Raw genomic sequence first — 13,536 nt, 5'->3', positions numbered from 1 at the left:
TCGTCTCACTGGGCCTCCTGGGTTAAATGGTGTGATCTTAACAGAGTTAAGCCCTTGGCACCAAGATCGATGCAGGTAGCCAATCATTTAGCCTGGCTAGCAGAACAGGGGGGGTCGGCATCTTCCCTTCGTGTTAGAAGGTCCGCTATTTCCTCAACGCTACGGCAACTAGGTCATAAGATCACTCTTGATGGGGTTGTTTCTAGCGTTATTAAGGGCGCCTCCCTTAAGGCCGCGCGCGAGAAGTCTCCGCTCCCTGCCTGGGATTTGTTGCTCGTTTTGAGATATTTGGCTTCTAACGAGTTTGAACCGATACAGTCAACTAGTTTGGCTAACTTGACACGCAAGGCAGTTTTTCTAACTTTGCTCGCTACGTCTCGTAGAGGAAGTGAGGTTCATGCCTTATCCGGTTTAGCTAAAGATATCTCAACCGAAAAAGATGGTTCTATATCTCTCAAATTCAGGCCAGAATTTTTAGCTAAAAATCAGAAACCGGGCCAAATTTCACCTGTCATTAACATTCCTGCCTTGAGCAAGATTCTTGCTCCTGGAGACCCTGATATCGTTACAGTCGAACCCACTTAAAACGAACACGCTAGTTACGAATTTTTTACTTATAACGCATTAGTTTTAAGTTCCCTCTTTCTTCATGCTTAAAAAAAATGCTTAAAACGAATTCTTTATAACGAATTTACGCTTATAACGAGCACTTTTTGGATTCCCAAGCATGCATAATGTCTGTAATTTACTCACGCTTATGACGAAATCTTTAAACTCGTCCCGAGATCGACATATCATGGGAATTTGAGAAGTTTGAATACACGTGTGTCAAAGTCTTCCCTTGCGTCGACTGCTTGAACCATTGCTCAACCGATCACTGAATAAAGTTAAACTGATTACACTGTACTCACAAAACAATTTCAAATTTAGAATCAAAGTGATTGATAGCTCAGACACTGAACATGAATGACTGACTGACGTTTATTTCCTTCGCGAATACCAAAAACGAAACATCGAACGGAAGCCATTGCCAAAAAATATAGATGCCAGAGTGGTTTCCCTTGGACAAGGGAAACCACACTCTCAACGTTTGCGTTCGCCGGTTCGCGATAGTTTATCAGTCAGTCAGTGCTTTCGATTTGGATTTGAACATCATGTTGCCACAACAACAACAAAACTAAATTGGCCAAGGTTTGCTACCCGTCGCAAAGGTAAGTGATTCCGGACAAATGATGGGAACACCGCGAATGTGGACAGTGTCAGTGTGTGCGCGTGTGTGTGACCAAAAACGTAACAACTGGATGAAACATCTGTGTGCTCACTCTCACTCAACAATCATCACTCAACATGAGACACACATGAACATGTACCTGAATATGTCACTTTATTGTCTAAACGTGAAGCAGCATGAAAGTTGCGAAAGAAACAAATTGAAACACCATAAAATGTACAAGACTTAAAAAAAAAAAAAAAAAAATCTATCAATTTTCTTAATACAAATTTTGGTTAAGACGAACTTTTTTTCCGATCCCCAGTGATTCGTCTTAAGCGAGTTCCACTGTAGCTGTCCAGTTAGAACGCTCAGCAGGTACCTGTCTCGAACGCAGTTCATTCGTTCAGAAAGTCAAAAATTGCTTTTCATTTCGCTCAATACAGCAAAGTGACTTTAACCAAGTGGGTCTCCACATTGATCAGGCAAGCGTATGCCTGGTGGTATATTCAGTCTGGAGAAGTTAGGGCGGTTCTTCCCCTGACTTCAGCAAGAACGCATGAGGCAAGGGCCTCCTCTGTGGCAGTGCTCCGATCAGGCCGTGTTGCTGATGTATTGGAGGCAGCCTATTGGAAATCGGAGGATGTCTTCTTAAACTATCTCAGAGACATCTCCTCCTTGAGACAGGACGGCAGTTTTGCGCTACCTGCTATGGTAGCCGCAGGACAAGTCCTTCTTCTTTGATTTTCGGTAAGTACCCGCCACCTATAGTAGCAATCTGCTATTTGTGAGTTGGGTAAAGATATGTAATTTAATCTAAGATTTTATAAATAAATTTTCATTTAATTAATATACTTACCCAACTCACAACGTTTATTCCCTCCCACCTCCCCGCTGTGGTTGGTACTGGGGTCTAAAAAAGAGTGAGTTGGGCTTCGTTTTGGAATGATAAGATGGCGGCATATGCGCACGCATACGGAAGTCAGACTAGCAATAGTCTGGCATTATGGGATTGATCACTTTCTTTTTTAGAGTGGTCTCCTTTGTTACCAAGGGGACGCGTACAGCGTTACCAGCACTGAACTAGAGTTAATTGCTATTTGTGAGTTGGGTAAGTATATTAATTAAATGAAAATTTATTTATAAAATTTTGGAATAGGCGTGTCGCTCTTTCAACTCTATCCAAGGCAATAGATTGCCGTTTTAAAAGTTGGCCTAGTGGTAAGGCGTCCGCCCCGTGATCGGGAGGTCGTGGGTTCGAACCCCGGCCGGGTCATACCTAAGACTTTAAAATTGGCAATCTAGTGGCTGCTCCGCCTGGCGTCTGGCATTATGGGGTTAGTGCTAGGACTGGTTGGTCCGGTGTCAGAAAAATGTGCTTGTGCTGCGACTTCTGTCTAATGTGTGGCGCACGTTAGATGTCAAAGCAGCACCGCCCTGATATGGCCCTTCGTGGTCGGCTGGGCGTTAAGCAAACAAACAAACAAACGACGTGCTGCAAAGAATGTTTTTAGCGACCTACGGCGAAGGTTAAACCACTAAGCCTATATTCCTGTGGTCGCAGGGTGTGTGTATGTAACTTGAGTAAACTCATCTGAAGTTCTTTTGACAAGGCACGTATGCCCACATACAGCATAAAGCCTGGGACTCTGTAAACGCAGGACTCTGAGACGTTCGCAAGAACCCAGTCCTCTACGGAAGAAGATGACTTTAAAGGCTCACTTCTTCTTGTGAAAATGGTTTGGATCAGCATCTCAGATCAGGTCAGGCTTTACATGGGATAAGACCATCCCTTAACTTGGTAACATACTAACAATTCCTCACTGCCCCTGCACATCTGTTCATGCCGGCAGACTCCCTGCCACTTAGTTCTGACCCACTTTCACGGCTGCAGGTTATAGCCCACAGGGTCGCAGAGTGTTCTCCTTGGTAACTGGCAACGCTAACCGTGTCTCATTTGAACACTTCAAATGCACTATCCTTAGTTCTGTTGATCCTCTCCCTGCTTCTATAGCATCTTAGCCCCTTTCAGACATTCTTTACGTTATTTCCACATCTGGAAGCTATCTCTAGCACTGACAGAACTCCCCAGATAGGGCAAAGAAACCTCGTAAACAACCCATGGCAGCTCTAGTTTACAACACCCCCTCCTGTGTTTAATTGCTTTTCCTGCTCCTTTGTGCTCCTACAGTTCTGTGAAAATTGGCAGGAAGAAAGTAGACACATAGGATTTGCCATTCCAGTTGGAGCTGAGCACTGCTAAGCGCTGCTTATATTTTTTTTAAATAAAATAAAATTCAAAGTATGTGTTTATCTGCTTCCGTCATTATGTGGCCATGGAAGAGCCCCATTCATGTGACTATCACAACAGTTGTGTGAAGAAATTGTGTCGTGTGTGTAGCAATAGAGATAGACAACACAAGGAAAAGAGGAAATTTGACTTTGTGTGCAAAAAGTTTGGAGAAGAAATCTGGACAGTGTTTTTGTTAGATATAGCAAATGATGTCGAAGGGACACATCCTCCACATCTCTGTAAACCGTGTTACAAGAGAATAATAAGTAGCAGAAAGCCAGCAAGTGGTGTGCCTCAGTGTAAGTACGTTTCTGATAGTGAGAAATTACATATTGCTTCTGTCAATAAACTGTGGTGTCCCTGGAGTTGTTCCAATTGTTTTAGTGACTGCTTTCCTTGCAACAGCTATTATAACCAGAAAACAAGAGGTGTATTCAGGAAAAAACATTCCAAAGAAAGTGAAGTTTCTGTATCTTTATTAGACCAGTCATCAATATCAGACACGGTTGATTTTGTTGATACACCTCAGTGCAGTTCAACACCAGTGAAAAGACCCAAACTTGTTGATACACCTCAGTGCAGTTCAACACCAGTGAAAAGACCCAAACTTGTTGATGCACAGACTTCTCCATTCGTGTTTAAAAGTACACCCGAGTGCACGTCAACACCAGTAAAAAGTGCTGAACTCGTTAGTTCACAGACTTCGCCTATTATTAAAGGAGAAGGTGCCGTTTGCATAAGTGAATGTTTGGGGAAAACATTGACAACACCCCTCACTAGTGTAGAAGAGAAATTAACCACTCACCTGGTAAAACGCAAGTTGAACGCATCTACTGATAACTCTACCCTTAAGTGTCACACTGGTGGTCAGCCAATTTTTCTAAAGAGATTGAGAAAGCCACGAACAGAAACAAAGCAAGCTTCAACACGAACCATCAAAAGAAGAGTGAAGGACTTAGATGAGATCAGAAGAGACATTTCAGGAAATAATGCAGGATCAGTGCAAGTTCAGTTATCCAGTGAGCTGAAAGCCCTGTCACAAGACAGCAGAGGCAAAGTGTGTGAAGGTGCGGGAGTCACAACATCTGGTCATCTTGACAGTTTTGGTGGTGTGCAATCAAAGGCTACTGTGGGACTCACTTGGACTCAAGTCAGAAAACTCAAACGTGTTCTAGCAAGAAGTGGAGTTCGCTTCAAATGTGAACAAAAACAAAGAAATCTCACCCGTGAAATTCTAAAGAATCATTTTGTGGTGGATGACATTGACGTTATTGTCCAAGATCATACTAGCAAATCAAACGTATCTGAGAAAAAGAAATCATTGGTCAGAGTGAGATCTATTGTATCATTTGTGACAGATATTCTCAACAAGTATGACAAACTAAGTCTCCTTGTACAAAAAGAAAGTATCCCGTCTGATGAAATTTGGCTAAAAGTAGGCGGAGATCACGGAGGTGGCAGTTTTAAGTTATGTATACACATGGTTGCCACTCCTCCGGCTGGGAGCCGGAATTCCGGCTTTTGAAAAAATGTGAAGCCGGAAATTCCGGTTTTTCTATTTACGGGAAAAAAAAAAAAAAAAAAAAAATTTTTTTTTGTTTTTTTTTTTTTTTTAATTGAAAAACCGGAATTTCCGGCTTCACATTTTTTCCTGGGTTGGAAAATCTGTACAAATGCAATGGTACTGTGTTGGTGGTACAGGTAGGCCTTTTTGCTCCAATCCAGACTGACTCGAGGATAGATTTTTTTCTCTCACTCTTCAGAAGATGAAATGTGTGTGTGAATGGACATTTGCATACACGAATGACATATTTCATCTTTTGAAAGTTATTTTTTAAGTGAGGTGGAAAAAAGTTTAGGTTGTCAATGCAAGAATATTTTTGTTGTAGTCATTTATCAGTATTAAAGTTTGCACTCACTCAGAAACGAGATGACTGCTGGTGAGGGACTGTACACAAAAAATAAAGATGAAACACAAAAGAATAGAAGATTTCATCCACAAAAAAGAGGGTTCTTCGTACTCTTACATAGCAAAACACCACAGGCACATGTGTCACGAGTAACAGATAGTCCTCAGATTTAATGCTATTTTGTCAGCTTTTGACTTTTAATTTGATCTCTTCTGTAAAGTAAACTGTTGCTTTGAGAATTAGCAGATTTGTTTCTGTTTTCTATGATTATCTCACAGGAGAGGCCACATAATGCTTTCAGGCTTTTCAAAATTTGAAAGTGGCAACCATGTATACAAATACTTAATCTGCAGCATCCTAATTCTAAACACAACACATTTGTCATAGCTCTGCTTGAAGAAAAAGACACCTGAAAATCTTGTGCGACTGCTTGGGCCTAATTCCCACCTACAACAGGACATAAGGCAGCTTGAATCACTTGTGTGGAATGGCAAAAAGATCAGATTATTTTTGAGTGGTGATTACGACTTTCTGTGTAAAACACACGGACTTTCTGGAGCTCAGGGCGTGAGACCCTGTCTGTGGTGTACTATAACCAAAGACAAAATAAAGAAAGGGGAGGGCCCAGCACAGGAACGTACACTTGTGGCTTTAAAAAGTGATTTTCTTCATTTTGAAAAAGACGGTAAAGGCAAAAGAGCCAATGCGAAACATTTTAATAATGTGTGTTCTCAGCCACTTTGGGCAATTGAACTTTCTCATGTCTACCCACCATATTTACATTCTCTTGGGCATAACCCAAAAACACCATGCATTGTTAGAAGATTTGTCTCATGATCTAGACATCTCAATAGCCAAAGATCTAGCCCAAAAAAGGAAAACAGTCGACAGATCAACTAAATTCGGCATTTAGGTACGTCAGCTCCAAGAAAGAAGAGCCCTTAGATCCGAAGAAAGACAGATCAGAGACACATTAAAAGACAGTGCGTGTAGTAGCACATATTGTAAACAGGCAACAGGTGTGCTGAAAGACATTGAGAAAAGACAGCAAAAGTTGAAGAAAGAGTGTGTTTTAGAAGACAGGACAGGACCAGTTACATCAAGCTTAGACACAGTACTCAAAAAACACAAAATTACACTACAAGCTTATCATGGTAGAAGTTTTGTAGGCAATCACGCCCATAAGTATTTCCAAGAAGAAACAATCAAGGATCTGTGTGACAATGTAGCAAGTGTGTGTAGCGAAGTCACTGACAATAAAAACATCATCCAAGAAGCAGAGAAAATTAGTCAAGTCTTTGAAACCCTGAACAAACTGTATTCAACAGTGCATTCACAAATTACCAATGATGCTTTCATCAAAGAAGACAAAATTAACTCTTTCAATAAGTCAATTGCAAAATACATGAGATACTTTAGAGAAACATTTCCAGACGAATCTATCACACCCAAACAACACATGTTAGAGTGTCATGTTGTTCCGTGGATCAAACGCTTTAAGCATGGCATGGCCCTGCATGGCGAACAAGGCATCGAGCAATCCCATGCGGCACTGAATGCTCTAAAAGGTAGAACAAGGGGTATTAGGAATGAACACCTAAGGCTCACTGTTCTTCTAAAGGAGCACTTCCTTTCAGTGGACCCAACCCTGAGACTCAACCGATAACTAACATTCTGACTGTGGCTGCTTTGGATTATTGTTAGCAGTGCAAACGTGTTTTTGTCTTGGAATAACCTTGTCTGAGGTCAGTGAGTCACTTCTTAGCACGATTATGACTATTTTAGCTAATACAATTAATATTAAAAATTATTATGTTACTAATCATGCATTAACAGGGAGTTACTTGCTCTTCATAATCGACCTTCTTTGTAGCCCTTTTTGTTGACTGCATGCTACTAGCATTGTACGTGAACCCTCATGCATGTGCCTGTTGACTGATTTCAAGTGATGTTCGTGTTTACCATGTAAAAAGCAAGAAAGGTCTTCGCAGTGATAATGGCAACCTGTAAGTAAAAGCTTACATGTTTATCTTACAGTCTTCCAAATTTAAGCAAGATTGATGAGTAGGGTAATTTGCTATGCATGTTTAAAGTCGGTTGAAAATGTGTCTTTGTCAGCTGAAATGGTAGCAGAGGCTGTCTGTACCTAGTACTTCCCAGCACTGATAGATAGAGTTCAGTTGACCAAACCATGTCGTGTTTACACTTATTATAAATGCCATTGTCTTTGCAATAAGTCTGTGGTATAAGCAAAGTTCATTTTGCAAAAGCTTGTGAGTAATATTACAAAAACAAAAACTAACCTTAAACTGAGCCACTATCGCTTAGCACTGCCTGCGGCCTAGAGGAAAGGTAGCAGCTGTCTTTATTTATAACCCGCCAATGCCAGAGCGGTGTCTTGACCTGATAAGCGCTGCTCAGATTCCACACAGCAGGGAACTAACTGGGTGTACCGTGAACAGCCGTGCCTGGTCAGTTGAAATTGCTGTACAGTGGAAACCACCGGCACGGTTGGCCTAGTGGTAAGGCGTCCGCCCCGTGATCGGGAGGTCATGGGTTCGAACCCCGGCAGGGTCATACCTAAGACTTTAAAATTGGCAATCTAGTGGCTGCTCCGCCTGGCGTCTGGCATTATGGGGTTAGTGCTAGGACTGGTTGGTCCGGTGTCAGAATAATGTGACTGGGTGAGACATGAAGCAAGCAAACAAACAAACAGTGGAAACCTGATTTTCTTAGATTTTTGAAGGGTCTGAATAAAATGATTTCTTGAGAAGCCAGTGGTTGCATTTACGACGTTTAATTTGATTCATCACAGGGATTATCCACGCTGTTCATTTCTGGTATGTGACCAAGTGGACAGATGGTCGTATTCCATGCAAAGACCGGCAAAGTCTGAGATGGTGAGCCGAACTGTTTTCCTGAGAAGTTGTGTGCCTTTAAGTGACATCTTTTTCTGTCTTTCCTTAACGTCTCTTCTTTTCTTTCAGGAAGAGAATCTTTCTGTCTTTGGGAGTTGTGAATTTCTATCTTTCAGGAATGCTGTCTTACATACCTTCAGAAAAGGTATGTAAACATTTTCATCACGAGACTTACACACGATTTTTGAATTTTCTGTTACAGCACCAGCAGGTGAAGATTTCAAGAGAGACAAAACAGTCAACGTGCAGATGGAGCGTACATCAGAAATACCAACATCGTCCAGTGCTGACAGCAACGTTGTTTGGCTGAAACAAGAGGCAGCTGAAATACCAACATTGACCAGTGCTCACAGCGACATTGTTAGACTAAAACAAGAGGCAGCTGAAATACCAACATCATCCAGTGCTCACAGCGACGCTGTTAGATTGAAACAAGAGGCACCTGAAATACCAACATTGTCCAGTGCTGACAGCAACATTGTTAGACTGAAACAAGAGGCAACTGAAATACCAACATCATCCAGTGCTCAAAGCGACGTTGTTAGACTGAAACAAGAGGCAGCTGAAATACCAACATCATCCAGTGCTTACAGCGACGTTGTTAGATTGAAACAAGAGGGGCAGAAACAAGGGGCAGCAGAAATCCCAATTGATTTTGGAACCATTGCAGACACAGCTTCATTTTCAGAAAAAGATTGGGGTACATGTTCAAATGATATCAAGCGTGAAAAAGACGGTGTGGGGGAGGGTGGAGCAAGGCCAGTGATGGAGGTCTCCGACAAGTGCAAAGAGGAGTGTACATGCAATGCGGGGCAGGACTTCAACACTGAGGCATTCCCAGCTGTGACTGAGACCAGCATTTCAGCGGCTGAAGACATCCCTGCAACAAGTGTGTATGCGCATGGTGAGAGTTTTGTTTGTGGTGGTGTGGAAGTTGAAGAGGACAGGAAACCAGACATTGCACGTGACTGTGTAACGCAAGCAGCATTTTGTCCTCTGTCTGCAGGCTGTTACTGTCAAGTGGAAGTGAAACAAGAGCCAGTAGAACCCACACAACACGTTGAGAGTGTGCAACACAGTGACTTGAAATCCTCTGACACCTTCACATGTGAGACTGCAAGAGTCAAGGCTGTTGTGGTGGAGAAATGTTCAGCTACAGAATCTGTGGTCACTGCAAGTAAGACAAAGACATCACTGGACAAAGAGACAAGTCATAGGACAAAGGAAAAAGGAACAATAATCAGAACACCTATCTTTAGCAGAATGTTAGTGAATGAAAAACATATTGTTTTAGATGGATCTCCGAGTGGTAAAGATGAATCTCCTGGTTTGAAGAACAATTTGACAAGATGTGCACTCCCATACAGTAAGAAACGACAATATGTCTGTTCCATGAGTGCAGTTACACATGATTCAAAGCGTCAAGTAAACAATCACATGTTGACAAGAGAAAGACCACATGCCTGCCTTAAATGTACAATATTTGGTCAAAAGGGGGGTGTAAACAAACACATGTTAACAAATACACCTGAACAGCCACATGCCTGTCCTCATTACAAAGTGAAATTTGCTCAGAAAGAGGATTTGAAGACCCACATGTTGACACATACAGGAGAAAAGCCACACGCCTGTCCTCATTGTTCAAAGGAATTTGCTTTCAGAGGGCATTTAAAGACCCACATGTTGACACATACAGGAGAAAAGCCACATGCCTGCCCTCATTGTACAATGAAATTTGCTTCGAAAAGGAGTTTAAAGACCCACATGTTCACACATACAGGAGAAAAGCCACATGCCTGTCCTCATTGTTCAAAGAAATTTGCTCAGAAAGGGCATTTGAAGACCCACATGTTGACACATACAGGAGAAAAGCCACATGCCTGTCCTCGTTGTTCAAAGAAATTTACTCAGAAAGGGAGTTTGAACTACCACATGTTGACACATACAGGAGAAAAGCCACATGCCTGCCCTCATTGTACAATGAAATTTGCTTGGAAATGGAGTTTGAAGACTCACATGTTGACACATACAAGAGAAAAGCCACTCGCCTGTCCTTCTTGCACAGTGAAATTTGTGCAGAAAGAGCATTTGAAGACTCACATGTTGACACATAGAGGAGAAAAGCCACATGCCTGTCCTCGCTGTTCAAAGAAATTTGCTCGGAAAGAGGATTTCAAGACCCACATGTTGACACATACAGGAGAAAAGGCACATGCCTGTCCGCGTTGTTAAAAGAAATTTGCTTGGAAAAAGGATTTGAAGTTCCACATGTTGACACATACAGGAGAAAGGCCACATGCCTGTCCTTTGCAAAGTGAAATTTGCTTAGAAAGGGTATTTGAAGACCCACATGTTGACACATACAGGAGAAAAACCACATGGCTGTCCTCGTTGTTCAAAGAAATTTACTCAGAAAGGGAGTTTGACTCCAAGTGTTTTTCTACATGCATGTTTATTACTCCTAATACTGCCTTCACAAAGTATGCATCTCCATTTTTAATTTTCTTTTTAATCTATTCTGGGTCCCGCAGTGGGGCACTGCGGTTATGAAATTAAAGGCCCCTTCTGTTTTTGGAACCGCAGGAGCTTTCTAGTTTGCTGTTAGGTAGATTTTTGGTTCCTCTTTCCTGTCATGCTCTCTTTTTCTTCATGATTTCTTTTCCTTTTTCTGCCTTCTTGCTCATTCACCTGTATTTTTTCCAAAAATCTCTTCTCTTGCCGCTTGTCTCGCGATTCATGTATAGTTTAATCTGTTAGTGTTCTGATGTAAGTCCAGCAGTAGATAGGTTAAGCCTATTTTAACATACTGGAAACTGGTAATCTTCCAGTAGGTACAGTCTACTTCGTTTATAACGTCGCCGGATATAACGTCACCCCGTTATATCGTCACCCAAACACCGGTCCCGGCTCAATTCCTTCTTTCCAAGACTATTTTAACCTCGGATATAACGTCACCGGATATAACATCACCCAGTTATAACGTCACTCATCCATGTCGGTTATAACGTCATATCAATCCTCATATGCAGCAGTTTGCATGGTGAACGACTGTCAAGGCATGTTCATTTACCCTACACGTGTCACAAGTTTTGTGTGATAAAGGTATTCAAGTTTTTCCGTTTTCCCGTTGTTAGAGACCCAAGGAAAACTAGGTTCAAGGCATAATCATTTTTGTTGCATGCGTTTTGTGAGTTCCTGTTCGAGGTTTTTAATCAAAAGAAAAATGTTTTATTTCATTTCGTTTTGTGAGTTCCTGTTCTATGTTTTTAGTCAGTAATGAAAAATGTTTCATTTCATTTCGCTTTGTGAGTTCCTTACTTAGGTTCCTCAGTGTTCTAGGTTTTTAATTAAAAGAAAAATGTTCCATTTCATTCGTGTTGTGAGTTCCTGTCTTTGTTTTTAACTAAAAAAAATAGTTTTAAAAAGTTTCATATCGAGCATACATGGTTACTCCTGCGCGAGCGCGTGCGAATGGATCTGTCTACTTCTGTCCTTCAATCACGCATATACAAAAAACTCGATTATTGAAATGACGGTAGGACTAGGAGAAGGTCGAGAGGATGAGAACAGACTACGACGTTTGTTTGTTTTTTTGTCCGTAGAATACAGACTACAACTGCCCTCGACGAGGAGGCTGAGCGTCACTTTCAATTGGGCGTTGTCGACAGGCTGAGTAGGTCGCTCAGGCTAAATTGTAAAGGTAAACATTAAGTGCAGTGAACCGACAAATTGAGAAAAGTGATACTGCACTCTTAAAGCACTATTATGACTCTACTTGGAAAGCCATGGACGTTATATCAAGTCGGACGTTATAATGATAATAATAATACAGTAGTAGTCTAACGAGTATAACGTCCCGCTCACTAGATGTGGTGGAGACGGTGGATGGGGAAAGGGGGTAACTATGAACCCAAAGTTGTTACTACCAGAACGATTGTGCGTAAAGGTGGGCAGCCACTTTGCTGTTGACGAGAAACTTCTTCGTTAATAATAATAATATAAGTCAAATAGACATTAATTACGTATAAGGACCCATGAAGTTCTCGTCATTTTTACATTTAGTCAAGTTTTGACTAAATGTTTTAACATAGAGGGGGAATCGAGACGAGGGTCGTGGTGTATGTGCGTGCGTGTGTGAGTAGAGCGATTCAGACGAAACTACTGGACTGATCTTTATGAAACTTGACATGAGAGTTTCTGGGTATGATATCCCCAGACGTTTTTTTTTCATTTTTTTGATAAATGTCTTTGATGACGTCATCCGGTTTTTCGTGAAAGTTGAGGCGACACTGTCACGCTCTCATTTTTCAACCAAATTGGTTGAAATTTTGGTCAAATAATCTTCGACAAAGCCCGGACTTCGGTATTGCATTTCAGCTTGGTGGCTTAAAAATAAATTAATGACCTTGGTCATTAAAAATCTGAAAATTGTAAAAAAAAAAATTAAAAAAATTATAAAACGATCCAAATTTACGTTCATCTTATTCTCCATCATTTTCTGATTCAAAAAACATATAAATATGTTATATTTGGATTAAAAACAAGCTCTGAAAATTAAAAATATAAAAATTATTATCAAAATTAAATTTTCGAAATCAATTTAAAAACACTTTCATCTTATTCTTTGTCGGTTCCTGATTCCAAAAACATAGATATGATATGTTTGGATTAAAAACACGCTCAGAAAGTTAAAACGAAGAGAGGTACAGAAAAGCGTGCTATCCTTCTCAGCGCAACTACTACCCCGCTCTTCTTGTCAATTTCACTGCCTTTGCCATGAGCGGTGGACTGACGATGCTACGAGTCTTGCTGAAAAATTGCATTGCGTTCAGTTTCATTCTGTGAGTTCGACAGCTACTCGACTAAATGTTGTATTTTCGCCTTACGCGACTTGTTATTTCTTCGGACATCAAGGACAGGTCAAGATGTAGCAGAATATACAATACAATACAATACAATACAATACAATAACTTTATTAATCTCTAAAAGAGAAATTACATTGCTGAGCGTTTGTGTCCGTAATAATAACATACATAAAACATTCAAGATAAACATTTGTTCTTTGTCCTGAGAAAATATAGCACATTGGTTATCACATAAGAAAGTATATTAAAAATAAATTAACATGCATTCACCATCAACAATGCACAAAAGAAAGTCAGCACCTTGCCGGTTATCACATATTGTCTAAGATTAAGAGAGTA

At 40.9% G+C, this 13,536-nt stretch overlaps 1 protein-coding gene and 1 long non-coding RNA gene across 2 annotated transcripts; both read left to right on the top strand.

Annotated features, from left to right (window-relative positions):
• Nucleotides 1–3,185: 3,185 nt before the first annotated feature.
• Nucleotides 3,186–5,028, top strand: LOC138951399 (uncharacterized). The gene has a single exon (XM_070323010.1). It carries the CDS (start codon nt 3,547–3,549, stop codon nt 5,026–5,028), a length of 1,482 nt encoding a protein of 493 aa, XP_070179111.1. The 5' UTR covers nt 3,186–3,546.
• A 117-nt stretch (nt 5,029–5,145) lies between these two features.
• On the top strand, nt 5,146–11,702 carry LOC138951121 (uncharacterized). The gene is made up of 2 exons (XR_011450996.1): nt 5,146–8,313; nt 8,534–11,702. It is a non-coding gene; the product is annotated as an uncharacterized lncRNA (long non-coding RNA).
• Nucleotides 11,703–13,536: the final 1,834 nt, after the last annotated feature.

The sequence above is a fragment of the Littorina saxatilis genome, linkage group LG16 (assembly GCF_037325665.1).
Source record: "Littorina saxatilis isolate snail1 linkage group LG16, US_GU_Lsax_2.0, whole genome shotgun sequence".
In the NCBI taxonomy this organism is placed as follows: domain Eukaryota; kingdom Metazoa; phylum Mollusca; class Gastropoda; order Littorinimorpha; family Littorinidae; genus Littorina; species Littorina saxatilis.
The sequence above is the reverse complement of the archived record's forward strand: the minus strand, read 5'-3'. Positions and strand labels throughout refer to the sequence as shown.

Bases quoted from the DNA above. Each gene is read 5' to 3' on its own strand.
- LOC138951399 (XM_070323010.1), top strand. From the start codon at position 3,547: ATGGAAGAGCCCCATTCATGTGACTATCACAACAGTTGTGTGAAGAAA.